The 18,327-nt window shown below is 43.1% G+C and overlaps 1 protein-coding gene across 1 annotated transcript in view; it reads right to left on the bottom strand.

Annotated features, from left to right (window-relative positions):
* Nucleotides 1-18,327, bottom strand: part of LOC120798135 (plakophilin-4-like) — a 49,008-nt gene that overhangs the window by 2,149 nt on the left and 28,532 nt on the right. Inside the window, exons 7-20 of the mRNA XM_040142199.1 lie at nucleotides 16,387-16,557; nucleotides 14,830-15,031; nucleotides 13,660-13,792; nucleotides 10,427-10,640; nucleotides 7,873-8,056; nucleotides 6,131-6,248; nucleotides 4,558-4,752; nucleotides 4,016-4,189; nucleotides 2,774-2,924; nucleotides 1,714-1,906; nucleotides 1,481-1,565; nucleotides 703-820; nucleotides 398-529; nucleotides 167-240 (exon numbers count right to left, since the gene is read on the bottom strand). Coding sequence (XP_039998133.1) covers nucleotides 167-240; nucleotides 398-529; nucleotides 703-820; nucleotides 1,481-1,565; nucleotides 1,714-1,906; nucleotides 2,774-2,924; nucleotides 4,016-4,189; nucleotides 4,558-4,752; nucleotides 6,131-6,248; nucleotides 7,873-8,056; nucleotides 10,427-10,640; nucleotides 13,660-13,792; nucleotides 14,830-15,031; nucleotides 16,387-16,557 — 2,144 coding nt within the window. The remainder of the gene's footprint in view (nucleotides 1-166; nucleotides 241-397; nucleotides 530-702; nucleotides 821-1,480; nucleotides 1,566-1,713; nucleotides 1,907-2,773; nucleotides 2,925-4,015; nucleotides 4,190-4,557; nucleotides 4,753-6,130; nucleotides 6,249-7,872; nucleotides 8,057-10,426; nucleotides 10,641-13,659; nucleotides 13,793-14,829; nucleotides 15,032-16,386; nucleotides 16,558-18,327) is intronic.

Consider the following 18,327-nt stretch of genomic DNA (forward strand, 5'->3'; position numbering starts at 1 on the left):
TAGAACTGTACAGTGAGCTGCTTTGTGTTGGACTCACTGATTCAGAGCTTTCTGTACAGTCTCTCTCACTTACAAAGCTGCTGCTTATGTTGCCGTTGACAGATCTACAGGCCAAGATGGAAAACTTCAACGCAGCAATGTAGCTAAATTTAAAAAAAGTTCTCACCTGGGACCTTCTCAGATCCTCCCCTGACTGGGAAGAATATGTCCCAATGAAATACGGGGTTTTCTTCTCAGACCCTGAAGTGGAAAATTCAACAGCACAGACAGGAAAAGAACATAAGCCTAAACACAAGGGGGGACTTTCCAACAGGCACAGTTTAGGTTTAGACAGATACACCAGTGGCCCTTGCATAGCTCCCCGAGGGACGCAGCGTACAAGCTAATCAATACAAACCTGTGTACTGCCGTTTGTGTAAACTGTTGTCTCCGTAATACGTGTCCAGTTGCATAGATGACTGCGCCCTCTGATAGTTGGAACTGTGTCCTCTTATCCCGAGCATCGCTGGTGAGGATGTTGCACTACCACCTGAGCAACAACAACCAAAACAACGGTTACATTTTTTTCAGAAATCTCATAAAATGTTACCGCCATAGATATGTAACTCTGTTTTCCCAATTGTTTGCTAAGGGAGATCCTGTTTTTTGTGATCTGTTTAATGCAACAACGATTTTTCTGATCTCACTCACCGGACCTCTCACCTGATTGGATGACGGGGGACATCTGCAGGGGGCTGGTGGGCAGGGTCGGCTGCGAACGGTACCGGTCTCGCTCCAGGGTGGAGACGGGAGTGATGAAGTGGGTGTAGTTCCATCCATCCTGCACAGAGTTTGATAAGGGGGCTTTTGCGATAACATAATGTGGCGATGTGTCGTTACATATTGCAGCTTATACTTCGTGTACACCGAAGTAACTGAAAAGATAAATAATTAAATTAATTTAATTTAAAAGTTTTCGTGCTGGGATTTGATATCCATAACCATTTTGTTTTTTGGGAGTTACTTTTTCTGTTTTTGATACTCACTTCTACAATGAAGATACAACAGGTCTTTTCAAGTTCATTTGGTTATTTTTTTCGTCAGTAATGTAACAACAGTACATGTGATTGAAGTATTGATTGTGGTATACCAATTGCTTCACTGAAGGTATTTATCAGTTTCTTTACTTCTCTCATGTTAAAGCTGTTTAATGTGGGAAAGAAATAAAATTTACACAAGAGCTTTTTGTAATAGCTAAATCTAACACAATAACTGCTCACGTGAATCCGTGTCAAGCGGTCTATTTAATGTTTTGCAAAGTATTGCAGGAATTATTCTAGGACAAATCGGAGTCTTTGCTTTGCCAAATATTAAAAAAAAGGTCCACGACATGATACTGATGTACTATTATCCTGCCCTGAAAAGACTTAAGGCTTCTAAATTCATTCAAAGTTAAGTATGAAATAAAAGAACTTTTCTAGGTGTATCTGCTGGTACTGACCTGTTTGTAGAGGCTCCTCAGCTCCCTGTACTGCCACAGCGTGTTCAGCACCTGAGCGGCTGCCTTCACAACCTTCATCGAATACCTGTAACACATCACAAAATTGTAATACCAGTAAAATGCTTAAAAATACGGATTCTGCATGGAATGACTACAGTTTGAGCGCAGGCAAAAAAGCTGCTGCTGCCTGCTCGTAACACCGAAACCAGAAAGGTTTCTCTGCTGTTTCGTACCCTTTCCCTCGTCCTTTGCTGATGTCCACCAGCTTCTCGATGCCCCCGCTGTCGGCCAAAGCTTTGGCGTTCTCCATGTTGCGGCTGGTGACCTCGTGCAGCGTGCAGCAGACCGACGCCACCGTATCGTCCGACAGCACTGACGGACTGCCGCCGGGCAGTCGATTCACCAGATCCCGCATGGCGTACTTTCCTGCAGGAGGAGACACACAATACAGACTTGATTTGGACGGACAGAAATATTTTAACCGTAGCTTTACAGACATTGCAAGGACACTAATGAATGCAAGTCCAGTATTCCCTGTCTTTTGGCTCTGTTTTTGGTCTCTACCAAATCCTGAGGGAAATAGCCACTAATTGCTACTAAATCCTCCCCTATGTTCACCGGCTGGTCTATGACTGTGCCTGTCTGCTGCTGGCTTTTTAGAGCCGTTTTCTCTGAAAACAGCGACGCTATGAGAGCGGTGAGAGTGAGTAAAGTACAGCTGCGGTCCGGACAGATAAAACAATGAGCTGTAACTCACGAAGAAGCTCCGTGAAGCCACAGGGGAGCTGCGGATTCAGCTGATGATTCTCTGTGGGTTCATCACTGCCAGAGACTCCTTTCACACTATCACGTTGTTTTCATAATGTCATCTGATGCATTGTTATGATAAAAAGATTCATTTCAGCCGCTTTAATAAATAGCCAGTTGTGTCAGTTAAACCACACTGACTGTTGTGGCCTTTTTTACTGAAGCTCCTGTGTCTCAGTTCAGTTTGTAAATCTGCGGACAGGGTAAAACACAAATGTTGGATTATTTCACTACACAAATGTTTTCCACAAGGGGGCAATGTGTTATCACTCTGTCAAAATTGAGTCTGATTGATATGAATGGACTTGTGTCATACTGTGTAAAAAGCTATTTTGAACAAGCTGTTGACTTTCCTGTGTGAAGTGTGAAGATGATCTTTTCACAGTTTGAGTTTCTCAGCCGAGCTGGGATCAGTCTGTTGTGTGTTTGTGTGTGTGTGTGTGTGTGTGTGTGCGTGTGCTTTTGCGTTTCAGTGTGCGTTCGGACCTATCAGCTCCTTGTTGCGGCCGTCCAGCGCCATGTTGCGGAGAGCTGTGGCGACGGAGCAGACGACCCGGTCGTTGTCCATCCTCAGCAGCTCCACCAGGATGGGCAGACCTTTCTCCTTACGCACCGCTGCTCGGATGTAGGCCGAGAACTGCACGCACACAAACACACAGAGTCTTAAAGGGCCTGAAAAACTATTGTCCCAATCAGATTCTTACTATAAGTGACAGGATCCATCCTACTTGGACACACAACTTTATGCAAAAATCTGAATTTTTTGCCTTTTTCACATAATTGATTCCTGTAATTTCTTTTTTGTCTGTGCTCTTCTTGCTGATTTACGTGGGCGACGCTAGTGTTGAAAAAGGTTAAGCCATGTATTGTGCACCAATCAGGATTTAGCAACATTTGAGTGTGATAACTGTTGGCGGGCCAGTTTTTCTCTTGAGTATTTGATTCTAAACAAACTATACCTACAGGTGTTTTTTTTTGTTTTTTGTTTTTTAACTAAACAGATTGTGCTTATTAATATTTAGCATTATAAAGAAATACTGAAGGTTTGAAGCCAAGTTTTCAGGACTTTACCGCTCAAAAACAGCTGACGTGACTCTGAACTCTGGTTGTGAAACACAAGATCCGCTTTTTGAGTTAGAAAAATCACATGTACTGTTGCATAATCACATCACACTGTATCTACGGATCCTGTGTTAATTGAGACAAATTTTATTTTCAATATCAAGTAATTCTCCTCCTGAACAAATTCTCCCCTGAAAAATGTATGACGTACCTCGGGAAACTCTGACCCCCAACTACTACGTCAGACTTAAGGCGTTCAGATTTGTGAGGGGGTGTGAGTGTCGGCGGTCGCAGGTGGGTTGAGGAGGGTGTCAGGGTTGGATAGCATTTCTTGAGTTTGTGAAGGTTTCACACAGGACTCAGTACAGGATTCATAGAGGCTTAAGGTAGAGAGGTATAACACTTTTGCTTCAGGCAGAAGAACACACGAGGCACAAAACTGGAATCATGAGGTTTTAACTGAATCATGAGGATGCTGAAGTAATGCAAAGCAATCTCCTGTATATTTTTAAAACTTTGCAACTCCGTTTTTGGAATTTTAATGTTTCTATTTCAAGATTCAAGATTAAATCATCATGTATAAAATGAAGAAATTCTGCAGAATTTTCTGTAGTGAGTGACATACGCGGCTTGGCCTTGCTTGTGTTAAAAATGGAGGAGTCCTACCTTCCAGTTTCCGGCAGAGAGGTTTTGCAGGGACCCGGCAGCACCCTCCAGCGTGGCCGGGTTGGAGCTTTCAGCCAGCAGGTTGAGGTATGGCTTCACCACCATCGGGTGCCACAGCAGCTCCGCTCCTCTCAGAGGCTGGGAGAAACCTGGGATCGGCCCAACGTCGTCCCACTGCACAAAAACGCACCAGTCAACGAGCAGAATATATCGACAGATGTCGGCTCGTCTGTGCAGGTAAAAGCGATAACTAACGAGATAACCACAACGAGACACCTAAAATATCCGTCACCGTCCTCCAAAGAGAGACCTAAATAACTGCGTCTAGTAGAGCGTTTCCTTGAGAAGTCTCGATTACCTTTGTCTCTCAGGAAGTACGTCACTGCATTCATTCCTGTACTCTGAGTACTTCTTGGGGTGCCAAACCATTTTTTTTTTTGCACGTTCCAATCCTTTCCTCCAATTCCAAAACAGTCCTGGAAACCTCCCACCCCATTTTGCAAAGGTTGCCAGGCCCTGAACACACCCCCTTGTGTTTGTACCTTGTCGTCGGGCCAGCCGCCCCGCTTCCTGCCGCGCCTCCTCTTGCCCCAGCAGAGGTAGTCCAGCTCCTTGGCCGGGAAGGAGAAGCCCAGCAGGGTGTCGAGCTCCTGGTTGCTGAGGAGACGAGAGGAGGGCATCTCCACCTCCAGCCGGTACGAGAGGTTCCTCAGGGTGCAGACACTGTTCTCCACGATCTGAAGAGAAATATGAAAGTCTGTCAGTACACTGAGGAAATTGGGAAGGAAGGAAATTGGGTCACCCTAATCGGTAGGGTTGAACATCCACAACAAATTTCATGCAGTGCAGACATGAGATACGAGATCTTCTGGCCAAAGCTGACTTTTTAGCCTGTGGCTGGCCCCAGAGAAAAGCCAATGGATTTTCCAAATATCAAATTAATTATCCTCCATGAAGCCTGAATGTGCTCTGAGTGGACTTGAACATTTCACCCTGTGGTGGTCCTGTACCAAAACACTTTTTTTTTTCTGATCTCACCAGTTGGGTCTATTTGCATTTGTATTTTGCTTTGTTTGTTTTCTTTACTGTGAAGCTGTTATTATTATTATTATTAAATTATATTATAGCAAATTCTACACACAGTGGCTTTAAGTGGAATTCTAATTATTCTAAATACTATTAGCCAATTAGTAGTAATCCTAATTGGTTTATTGTATCACATGAATTTACAAGATAATCAAAAACACTGTTGTCATGATGGAACATGCGGAACTTGTAAAAGTACATTTCAAACCAGTAACTTCGTCTCCTCTCCCACAAAATCTGCCGTTTCCAAAACAACTTCATTTTTTTTTTTTTTTTTTTTTTAAATAAATCAAGCAACCAGAAGTGGTCGTTAAAGATGATGGGCACTTGACTAAAAACGTATAGCCCCTTATGTCATGATATAAAGACCAATAGAACATGAAATGGACTTCTTCTTCTTCAGTGTCACCAACATCACATAACAAAACAAGTCAGTAAACTCAGCAGTAGGGAAAGGCCTCGTGCTCTTGAATGCAAAAAGTAGAAGCCAACAGATGCTCTGACTGAGGCCTTTGTGGCCGAATGCTTCCACGATGCTCGGATGGTCAAAGGACCGTCGTCGGCACAGCTCACAGACTATGTGACAGAGAGACAGAAAGACAAATCGCACGGTCTGTACGTTGTGCCGACGACGGTCCTGTGAGCAGCAAACCTATCTGTTTCTATAGCCAATGGAAACGCGTCTGAATACAACCGTGCACATCTGCTTCACATAAGGCTCTGGGGCTTGTAATACCAGTGTCTGTAGTAAGCTAGTAGCTCCAGGACTAGAGTTATTTTTAATAGTAGAAGTAATGGCAAGAGTAGCAAGCACATTAACAGTAGTCTGTAAACACAACTACCACTCTGTGTTTTCATGAGACTGTTTACGTTACGGGGACTCATTACATTTATTACATTTAAGGTTTAAGGAATGTGGTTGCAGCGGTGTTAGATGTGGGTCAAGGTCAGAGTAAAGTCTCCGAGGAATAAACTGTGACAAAGAATAACACGTGTCTAAGTGTGTGTGTGTGTGTGTTTTTGAAGCACCTTGCTGTCGTAGTCGGTGGTGTTGACGCAGGCTTTGAGGACGTGGAGCAGCGAGTCGACCAGACCTTCACAGCAACGCAGCTGACTCCTCGCCTCCTCCCCTGCTGAGCTCAGGTTCCTGACACACACACAGACACAGACACACAGACACACAGACACACACACACACACACACACACAGACTTTAGGTGCAGTGTGTGGATTCCCCCACAGGGTGGCTTAAAACCTGCCTGGATACAGTAAAGGAGGGAGCCGATCCTCCAATAGGAACCTTCAGCTGCTGCTAATGGAGAGCTGACACGAGAAGACTGCACAACCGCACAGAGCTCCCACAATGCATTTTTATACCGTCAATATACAGGCTCAGTCAGTCTGATTGCAGAGAAATGCTGGAGGCTTCTGTGTGCAGAGACGTTGTTTAGAGTCCCCTAAAGCTGCCCCATTAGACGAAACAGACGATCACTAGTTTGTATCCAGTCAGGATCAAAAATGTGTAATAAAGTTGTTAAAATTTATATTGTCTGAGCAGCGAAAATTAAAAGTTGTTGCGTTTTCAAGAAGCCATTATTTTCAGTTTCAGACCTGCTTCAGGGAAACACACCTGGACTCGGTCCTGATTGGCTCCTGACTCTGAAGGATGATGGCACCCATCCACTCATGCAGCATTTAACTGGGGAGTCTCCACTCAGGTTTAATTCATTTGATTTAGAGGAGCCGTGGGCCAATCAGAGTCCAATATTGCAAAGCACAGCTGTCCAATTCACTCGGTAGATGCCGTTTTCAAACTCCGCCCGGCAGTTTTTTGTTTTTTTTGGTAAGCAAAGCTACAACATTGAATCTGCGCTACTTGACTCTTTGCGTTTCCTCCATAAAATAAAATCTGTGGTTTCTCCTCGAACACAAAAAAAAAGACCGATGCGACATCCACGTCACTCGTGATTATGAGATTAGTCGATTAACCGATTAGTCGATCGAAAGGAAATTCATCGGCAGCCATTTTAATAATCAGTTTATCGTTTCGGCCGCTGTCCAAGCAAAAAAAAAAAAAAAAAAAAAAAAAAGGTCAAACGTTTGCTGGTTTTCGCTTCTTAAATGAGCGCGTTTACTTCCGAGTTCTTAATCAGTACTTCGGAGCCCCCAGTGTGAGACTTGCGCCATATGCAACTTAATCCGACCAGTTATTTACAAAACATCATGAAGATCTGCATTCTTAATCTTGAGTCATATGGGATTAAAGTGACTAAAATGAGCACATAAGAAAACTAAACCTCCAAGCTGAGCTTTGACTTTTAGGACACACACACACATCACTTTGCTGGCACTTGTCTTTGTAGGCCAGTGTGGTCAAATGCACACTGAACAATTCACGGCTGAATAAAATCTCCATTACAGAGCCTCTTATTGATGGATTATACGACCGTGATTATGTGCTGTGGTTTTACAGAATCATTAAGATGAAAAGCAGACAGAAAAACAGCAGCACAGACGACCGATAAATCCAAAAGGCATCCTTGCATTTCAAAATGAGAATTGATTTAATGAGCTAACGGCACGCCTAGTAACTCTACAGGCTTCGGAGGCAAAACACTTAAATCTATTTTCATTAAGAAATGAGCATGGATTTATTTTGTTTTGGGACAGAGTTGACTGTAAAGAGTTGTGCAAATGTGAAGCAGGGCGGTGATTAATATGTATTATTATAAAACTTAATCAGTACGGGGTGCGTTTGATCCATTCCTCACCTCAGACAGCCAGTGGTGTTACGCAGCAGCAGGGAGGACTGGAACTTGACTTTGTGCTCCTCGCGGTGCGGGACGCTGCTCCAGCCCGAGTGGGGGATGACGACCGTGTTGGTCAGTGTGGCCAGAGCGTCGCGGACGATGGTCATCTTCACGGCGTCGCACGAGGACAGGTTCCACAGGACGCCTGCGGGTGAAGGGGGCCAATAAGGAAGTGTTGAGGTTTCAAAAACGCCGTTTTCCTAACTGCGTTGGACGGTTTCTGTGTCGTTCAAGGAATCATTGGAGATGAAGCAGCAACCCTTCCCTTAGATACAAACTGGGCTTGAACTTTTGATGAAGATGACAAAATACAGAAATGACTATGTGGCATTGTTATTACGCCAAATAAGGAAATATTTCATGCTCTCTGTTATACGGACTGTGCATTAACAGATACATATTCCTTGTGTTTGTTTGTTTTTTTGAGTTTCCGAGACATTTTCTGTAGTGGACATAATTATATTTATAAGCAATTTAATATCGACAAAACCTCACGGTGATGAAAAAAATAGCATGTTATAAAAAGGACCGGTTCTACTCAAATTTCATATTTAGCCAGGCTGTAGCTGTATCAGTTACCGATGGCTTCCTCTCCCTCCCCGTTACGTCAGAGCAGGAACCTCTGGCTGCTCGGCCAAGGTCAAGGTCGTGCTTCTGAGGATTAGAAAATTGTGCAGGATGCCGCTCGGCACTCAACAATCTCAGACCGGCCAAATCGGGGCACATCAAAACACAATTGTTTTATTCTCCAAAGACGAAAGGTCTGATAAAGATAACAATATTTCAGAGAGGCTTCCAACGCTGGCACCGGATTCACGGTGTGAATCAAATAACAAGTGCTGGGGCTTCGCTACACCCTGGGAGCTGCGATATACAATATCTAAGCAAAAGTACATTAACGTCATCGGTTTAAAATCACAGTGTTGGGGTGAGAATAATGGGACACTTGCAACAAAGTGGCAAAACTTTGTTGCTGTGCCAAGAAGAAAACTGTTATAAAAGATGCTGAAGTGCCTTGTGTGTTTATCCTTTGTCTTTTAAATTTGGTAAAAACAAAAGTGTTGTGTTTGTGAATTTGCAGGCATATTTCTGAATATTAAGAAGTGCACTTTATGTAGGGATATGGTAGACAAAGATCAGAAATGTTTAGATGTCAAGAGAAAGAAAGAAAGTGGACGTGCTGCAGCCATTTGAGACCAGCAAAAAGAATAAAGAGCAGCTTCAACGGTCTAGGTCCTGAACTGAGCTGTAACGACAGAAACTTTTCCACAGCTTTATAACTGAATTAGGCCTCTCTTCTGTGTCCTTCTTGAGGATCTGAGCCGTCCAGTATCTCCTGGTATTAAATAGTATGTGTGGTGTGGCTGCAGAGCTGTCAGCGGCATCCTGTTTCCAAAGCACATTATCTTAGCATCTGTCCCGACGACTGTGCCGAAATCTGTTCTGTCAACACTGCGCGCCGAGTGTTTAAGCCGCTGCCGCTCTCACCTCCCACAGAACAGCTGATACACAGATTAATACACTGCCAGCCAGTCAGACGGCAAAACACACCGACGCTCAGCCAGCAAGCCGGCCGGCTGGCCGGGAAGCCAACAAACCTCGCTAGCAGGCGAACGCCCACACGCTTCACAGCGGGATTTGAGTGTGTCACGGTTTGCATTTGGAAACTGCGGATGCTGCTTTCACCTTTTACCCCGTCAGTAATAAAGAAGTCGGACCTGACTTGAAAGAAAATTAGCCTACACATATTTTATGATCGCCCACAACTATATGTACAGATGCAAACCTTCTCCACATGAAAACAACTCATTCAGACAGCTGTGCAGCCTTTGCAGCGATACCTGCTCTCTGAGGGTTTTGTAGATGTTTCTCTCCTAGATTTTAAAAACATTTTCAGTATTTTTGTGTATTTTGTCATTTACGAATCTCCGCTGAATTGTATTTTTTTGTATTTACTGGTCTCCAATGGACAATTAAGGGTACCCTGTGTAATTTCGACCACTAGTAGCGCTATAGAGCAGTGTTTTCATAAGCAGGTCCCTGTTTAGTTGCGTTTTTCTTGATGTGATGGACATTACTGTCGTTGGTTTCACTCAATTGTCATTGTTGGTGCGGTGGTGAAGTATTTCTCATTAATTCAAATAACACACTCACCATTATTCATTTATCTTGCAGTTTTTTTTAAAGGTTAAATGTTTAAAATTTCAATTTAAATATCCACCACACAGAGAAACTATAACCTTCCCTTCACAAATGGTGGTTGTAATGAAAACTGTTTGAAATGTTTCTTCTGCTAAACTACAGGTGGTGGTGGTAACGCGCGAAGAACCTCAGCAATGTGCCAACAAAGGCAGTTAAGAAGAAGAAAAAAAACGAAGGTATAAACAAATCACAGTGTTAAAAAAAAAAAATTAAAAAAAATCGGCTTCTCAAATGTTTGGTGAGGTAGGAAATTTGTAACAAACTTTGTTTACAAGAAAGACGCCACAGAGCACCTAAACCCGCCCTGACGTACCAGTGACCAGCTCACGAACTTCGTTGTCGGTTGTTTTCCTGAGGAGGCGCAGCAGGGCCGGCACGCCGCCGCAGTTCCTCAGCGCCACCTTGTTGTCGTCGGTGGCCTTGCCGTACACCAGGTTCCTCAGGGCCCCGCAGGCGCTCTTCTGGACCTCTGCCACCTTGTGATCTAGCAGGTCCACCAGGTGCTGGATCCCTCCCAGGTGACACACCTGCAGACGGGGGACCAATCACAGAGACGGTCGAACTTCATGCCAAGCTACACACTCACTATACGCAAACATAGTGATTAGAGAGCAACTTAGCAGCAGCTGAAAATGTTGTTGCTGGCGTCCAGCGCTGTGAGTTCTCACCTCGCTGCAGTGACGCAACAGCGTACGCCAGGGCGTGTCAGTACGCCGTGACATCACCGCTGGGTGTGGCTACAGGCGCAACACAGCACACGTCTGACCCCAATGTCAGTAATGCCGAGGCCAGGAGGTGCAACAGACCGGAAAACTTTCAATCGGAGAGAAACGCTGCTTTTTAGCCTGGTGTTAAACCACTCTTTAAAGCCTCCTGTCATCATCATCAGCACGGAAAGTTGTTACTTCCATTGATTTTGCATAGAAGTTATTTCTCTGTAAGACCTTTTAAATCAAAGTTGTTGCCAATTATTGAAAACTTTTCCACATCATCTCCCCCTAAATTACTGAAGCATTTATGTTTTAGATCCTTGGAGAGGAGCGTCGAACCGGTTTGTCCTTTTTCTGGTCAGCTGCCGTTGGCTGAAGACAAAGCGTTGCAGACAGGTTGACACACAGAGCAAAGAGCTTTCCCTCCTCCAACCTCAGATCACAGTAAAGAAATTTAATCAGAAGAGAGAAATGAAAAAACAAAAAAAAAACAAAAAGCATTTTCCGGCCAGGTCTGACTGAGTTTTGGATTTATGTCTTTCATATTCCAAGGGATAAGTGTCACTGTCACAAATCGTATTTTGACACTAATGCTTTAAATTCACAGGGGGTCACATTCAGCGCAGTGTTTTTGTTTTTTCAAAGTGACAAGATCTGTTTAAAATGTAAAAACCACACTTCGAACCTGATTGTTAACCAAATGTTACTGGTTGGTTTTTTGCTCATTTTTGAAGTTGGTTTGATCATACGTATTTATTATGTATTTATTCGTTCAATTTCGTTTATTTCAAACATCATTTCTGTTAATCAGCAATATTTGCCCTTTTTTATTGTTTGTTCAATTACTTTCTGCCCTTTGTTGATCTGTAATTTTTTTATTTTATATGTTTGTTATTTATTTTTTTGTGTTGTCTTAATCTTAACAGGATTAACTGACTGCTGTGCCACTACTATTGTATGAATAGACCTGTACATTTACATTTAGATATATAAACATATTTTGTGGCCTAATTTTTTGACCGTAAAGAAACAATTTTTTTGAGATATTGGCTCATGACTTTGTTTTGAAAAATTCAGCATTTTCAATAAAGATCGGTAATGTTTTGTTTTTTTATTTTAATTCAAATACCATCATCTTCACCATTTTTCATTAACCTTGTGGTTTGTTTCAGGTGATTATGGGTAACAGAATCAGATGAAGGTGTCAATTGAAATGTCCAACATATGTAAGAACTGTCTCTTTAAAAATGATGGATGTCCTACAAAAACCAGACTGTTACAGCAAATTGATAAAGTTCTTAACCTGTTTTGAGAAAATTATATCAATTTAAATAGCAGTTAAGAAAAAAAATAAAAAGCATGCACTAATTTCACGAAGCAGTGATTTTCTGAAATATTTTGGTATGAAACCCGGAGTGAGACACGCAGAGCATCACTGTGGCATGTCCAAAACTTTCTTGTGTCATCTCGAAATAAACGCGTCTCAGGAGAGCTGCAGACGCTCCCTGTTCCTCTCTGACTCTGTCTTCAAACCGTCGCTGGAAACATTTGTTTCTGGCTAAATGAGCAGGCGCGTGTCCAGGCCGTTCCAAAGGCTAATTAAAAGCTCATCACCAAACAAACCAAACGGCACTAAAATGGCACTCGTGTGAAGCTGCACCATTGTGTTGGAGTTATTTATTGAACAGGAAGCAGAGCAAAGAGAGAGCATGCGGCATTTCAATGTGTCGGGGTGTCGGCGCATTTGGCACCGACGTTACTGAAAAGTTTTGTCGGAGCAGATGGCGCTTTGGCTCGGAGTTTTGGCGACGAGGATTTCAAAAAAGAAAAAAAAAAATTTAAAAAATTTTCCAACCCCGTAAGCGGAGAATACACTCTTAGAGACAGTGCAATGAAACATTAGGAGAGATCTGAGGCAATGTAGGTGAGCAACATTCATCAATCAATCAATTTAATCAAATGTCGAATCAAATGTTTTCGGGCAAAACAAAGTATCATCGCTTTTTGCCATTGAGGAGTTTTTTTTGTTTGAGCGAGGCTGTTATCTCAAAGGGCCTAAATAGCATTTAATTGTCTTTATTTCTTGTACATTTTTACTTTTAATTCATTAGGTTTTTATTCTCTGTTTAAAAAAATGAATTCGTAGTTGTGGTTAATATTATATTATTTTTTTTCTTTTTTAGTATGATAATATAACATTTTGGTGATATATATGAAGGTTGTTTTCCATTTTTTATTCCTATTATTTGAACTGTATCTCTTCCAAAAACCGCTGCTTAATATTTAATATAAAGTACACTGTATATTATGAATAGGGTTGCAACTGACGGTTGTTCCGCGTATAAATTAATCATCGTCGATAAACCATTTAGTCTGTAAGATGCCATAGAATAACGAAAATCACAATTTCCCAGATCCCCGGTGGTGTCTTAAAAATTGCTTAGTTCAGTCTCAACAATCTAAACCATCTAAAAATTAAAAATATTTAGTTTACAATGATATAAAAGAGAAGAAAATTGCAAATCCTCACACACAAAAAGAAATGTCTAATTGTCTTGTCTGGTCCTTGTGTTGAAATTTTAAATTTCTTTATTTCTCGACTGCCCTCTGGGAGGACATTTTAAACAGGTATTTGTCTGATGTTTGCTTTAGGAAAGATTGGATGAACATATCTCAACAGAATCCCACCATGGCTGTACTGGTTTACCGTCTTTGGTCAGGAGTGACACCTTTAAATGTGGCAGCACCTTCCTCGGCCTGAAAAGTGAGTCATGACTGTGACGTGCCCCTTGTTATTTTTACCCAGACTGCTGCCCAGCGTGTCGCTTCACCTTACCTCCACCTTGACCCGGTTGTCTCCGTAGCACAGGTGCTGCAGGTAGGCGGCGGCGTTGGCCTGGACGGAGGGGAAGTGATGCTGCAGCATGTGGATGACCTCCGGCAGCTCGGGGTCACGCCAAGCAAACTCCCTGAGGGGAGACGGAGAGAAAACTCAGCAGGGTTTGTTCACTTTCCACCTCAACCCTCGGGTTGTTTCCAAGACTTGAATCTGAAATAATCTTTTTCCAAGTTGTGTCATTATGAAGCTTTAATTACTGACTGACAACATCGTTAATGCTAAAACATATCAACATGCAAATCACTGTTAGGTTTAGATATAATCTTCAATGTGCGATTCCGTTACCAAAACAATAACAGAGTTTTGTTACAGATAATTTAGGGACGTTAATGTCCTTCGATCCACCATTTTGGTCCAGACTGAAATATCTCCCACAGCTACTAGATGGATCTGACATGAGATTTTGAGCAGACATTCGTGGTTCCTCTACCGTGGCGATCCTCTGACTTTTACCTGACTTTTACCACCATGAGGTTGATACTTTTGGTTTTTTTATTGAAATATCTCGACAACTACCGGATGGATCGCCATGAAGTTTAGCACGCCCGTTCATGTCCGGAAGAGGATGCTTCATTAAAAAAAAATAAAAAATAAAAAAAAAATCCCCCCCCCCCTTCATCTAGCGCCATCCTTAGGTCAAAGTACTTAATGACCTAATACCTGCAAAACCGATGAAAGTCCTACAAACCTCAGCTGTAAAGTTTCGTGTTTTCGGATGATGTTAAACATTACACCTGCTATAACATGCTAGCATTAGCACTGCTGGCATGCCGACAGGAGCCTTTAGCTCAAAGCACCGCCACGCTTAGAGCCCGGCTAACGTGGCTGTAGATTCATAGTCTTGTTTTTCAACATCTCTCATTGAGGAATATATTTTTAAAAAGTGTTTTTCTTTACAAAACCCTCTTTTCTATCTAACAAAGTAAACCAAACTTCTCAAATGGTTCAGTGTTTAGTTTTGTCCTAACACAAAACTGCCATAGGAAAGATAAGAAATTTAATCTTGACATCAACTTAGATATGGACAAAAACAAAAAAGTTTCTTTCGATCAACTTAAGTAGCTCAGCTTGTCAAATCGTGGCTCCATCTCATCTTGATGTGTGTACCTCGGGTCCTTGTGTATGCTCTCGATGGACGGGCTGCGCGTTGCGACCCGGTCTACCAGTCCCGAGTGCCGGTGGGAGTAGACCGGCTCGCCGGAGATCCTGTAGGTGTCGACGTACAGGGCCGCGGAGCTCAGCCCGTAGCTGCTTCTTTGGTATGGCAGCGTGCCGCAATGGCTTGTGGTCCGAGGCAGGGTCCCCATACCTAAGGAAAGTGAAATCACGACACGGTTTAGCCCGAAATATTTTATCCACGCAGTCCAGAGGAAGCAGCATCGAGACCGGAGGCGGTTTTCTGTCAATGTAGAAGATCAAAACACAGCCAGGGTCACATAAAAGTAACGTCGCGTCATGTGAGTGATTAAACCGGCAGCGGTCAGTTTAAAAGCAGCGCGCTCGCTCACAGGCCAGACCTGTTTAAATCTTGACTGTTCGAAACTAAAATGGCTCCTTAGATCCGCCACTATCAAACTCCTCAGAGCCTTCAGCCTGAAATCCTTCTGCAACGGCTTCAATTAAGAAGCAGCGGAGCACATGAAAGGTTTCAGCCTAATTAAGCTCTGACCTCGGGGGGGTGATAATAACAACAGTTCCTGTGCCTGTAAAACCATTATTTCCGCCGCAGATTTTAAAGAAATAATCCCCCAAAGCCGATGTGAAACTGAGCCCGGCTTCTCAACCTGGGGACCAGGGGCTGCTGATGGGGAGGTCGCCGCTGTGAACAAATCGGGCTGTTTGAAGGATTCGGCGTGGTGGTGATGAAGCACCCAAAACTCATGTGAGTTCAAATGATGTGAGGGTCATTTGAAATGACCACAACCTCCGCCTCAACCCTTGCTCCTTCTCCTCCACCAGTGCCTCCGTTAGTATTTATGCTGAGGGCCAATGATGACAATTTCTCAGAAAAACAATTCAAACTGATTTTTCGTGGGCACAAAAATCCTTACATGCTGTCTAATTTCTTTAAAAAAGTATTTCTTAGCTTAAAAGGTAACAATTTTAAAAGGAGTTAAAAAAACAAAAATAGCTGAAACAGTGCTTTGAACTGTTAAAAAAGTTGTGAATTTGAAATGCTATTATCCCCAGTTATGCAGTTAACATCTCAGAGTATAACCATTTCAAATCAGGCCTCGTAACGCACTTCTATCACAGATTATGAGCTCCTGTTTCTGCTGAGACCGTATGTGCCTGACGCTCCAAAAAGTGAAGCAATTTTGGCTTTGTAATGGAGAAGATCATTCCCAAAAAACTACGGACGCATTGCAGGCGGAAAACAAAAACAAAAACCCATTCCTCAGGTTTGACATTATTTAGTCAACCAGAGACATTAAGTTATTTTGTTTATTTTGCATCTGTCCTCTTCAGTATGTTGTGTAGACGTGATGTGTCTTAACCCAATCTGAAAGGTTGCTGCTGCCGCTTAAAACAAAGTTAATACCCACGTGAAATCACAGTAGCTGTGTATTCCCCGATATAACGAATTTCCACGTGCAACAATACATTCAAACGAGACTCTTGTTTAGCTGCTTGTTGGGACATCTTTTGTGCGGGTGCAAATACCTGTGCTTGTCCTGTAAAGGGAACCCTGGGGGTCGTGGGTGGGGCTGTGGTACAGGGGGCTGTGGAAGGAACGTTCATCGAAAACCGGCGTCATGTGGCAGTCGGGAGACAACGCCGCCCGCAGCTCTGGATCTATCTGCCCCGCATGACCGGCGTACGAGCTGTGGAGCCCTACAGGTACAGGCAAGCACAAAAATACTTGCACAAAAAATAAAAGGAAACATTGAAGAGTGTAGCCATAAAGTATGGTTACAGAAAATAAAGTAGACGTATATGGGTTGTTGTTTTTTTTTAAATAAACTTATACTGATAGGGATTTAAGTATGGTCACGTAATTTGTAATGAAATACACAAGGTGAAATTCGTTCACGTAGTGAGTGAACTTCAAAACACTGTCAAAATGAAACACTTAGGTATAAGTACCGCAAACCAATGAGAACCTTGGTCATAATTTTTTTTTCTAAGAGAGACCATGAGTTTGAAATGGACCTGATCTTAAAGACTAAGACTACACTAGATTTCGGAGAGTGGGAAAGACAGGATTGTTAGGCTGGGCACCGTTACTCTTCTAGAGAGAAAGAGCTGTTCCACTGTGCCGGATCGGATCTGACCACCTTCGCGCCAAACAAAAGCAAATGTCTCCGTTCTTGAATCGCGTGACGCTTGACAGATACAGTATTTTGAAATACACTACGCGAAAGGGGCACAAGAACAGACTGCCTGTGACAAGCACGGATAAGGTAATAAATTGATATAACAATAACTTTAACTACAGGTGTCTGAAAGATACCTGAGAGGACACTGTAATCTTGAAGCCACCATTTACTGTAAACGTGAGTGAGGTAAAGCAGTTGGGGTCTGTTCTCATACGGTTTAACTTTTATATTCTTATGGGGTAACACCGTGTACAGAGAGACAAAATAACTGCAGTATAACGGCCGGATAATAATTGACCAACTGTGAAAGACAGCTGCGTAACATCAGTAGCTCCTGAGCGAAGCCTCTCTCTGCATTCTCTGGCTCACGGGCTCGTCAACGGTGGGTGAGGCCACGCGAATCCAGACTGTGCCAAACACTGGGTTTCATAACGCCGACTCATCCCAAATGTTGTTGTGCTTATAAAATGCACGAAGGACTCTGGTCATTCTGAGTCTGCCGCAGGCGTCGTCATCAGCAAGTCAAACAAGCCGAGCAGAGGGTTTTTCCATCCTCCAATCTCGAAGCAGATCAGTTCATAGAGCGCTCCAATTATAAAGAGGCTTTAGGGCATGGGGGGGGGGGCAGCCCGGCTGGATCAGTCTAACGGCTGAAGCACGCAATTTGCACTTACAGCTGGTGAGGATGGAGCTACTTGCTTCTGCAGCTCTCTGTTCTTGATTTACATACAGTTTCAGTGAACAAGATGGAAACTCTTGCCTCTTATCGCCAAGAACACTCGTCCAGAGTAAAACAAGTGTGTGTCCTTGTTGTGACACAGTCTCGTTGAATCGGGGCCTCGGCGTCTTTTCTCGGGGGCCCGTCGGCAGGGAAGGACGCAAACCGCAACTATGACCCCCGAGTAAGACGACGCTGAAGCCGCGAAACGCTTGAAATGTGCCACAACGAGAGACACTTGCGTTTTGAGCGGTAGAGGTTTGAATCATTCATTCACTATTATTGACTGAATGATTTTAAACTGGATGTTATTTGATACTATTTATGATACAAGAGAGGACGCTGTCGCCATCCCATTTTTTCCCATACAGTTTAACTGTCAGCGTGTTTAGGGTGGTGGCGTTTGGTTTCCACTACCACTGGAATGGCTGACCTTTCAGCCGTTTAGCCACTAGCCTTTTAAATCATTTTTCTCTACCGTTTTCACCGTATCCATTAACGTTACCTTTAAGCTAGGTATTTCAGCAGTTATTTAAATCTATTTTAACCAGTTATCCAGCTGTTTAA

This window comes from Xiphias gladius, chromosome 13 (assembly GCF_016859285.1).
Source record: "Xiphias gladius isolate SHS-SW01 ecotype Sanya breed wild chromosome 13, ASM1685928v1, whole genome shotgun sequence".
NCBI classification, from domain to species: Eukaryota; Metazoa; Chordata; class Actinopteri; order Istiophoriformes; family Xiphiidae; genus Xiphias; species Xiphias gladius.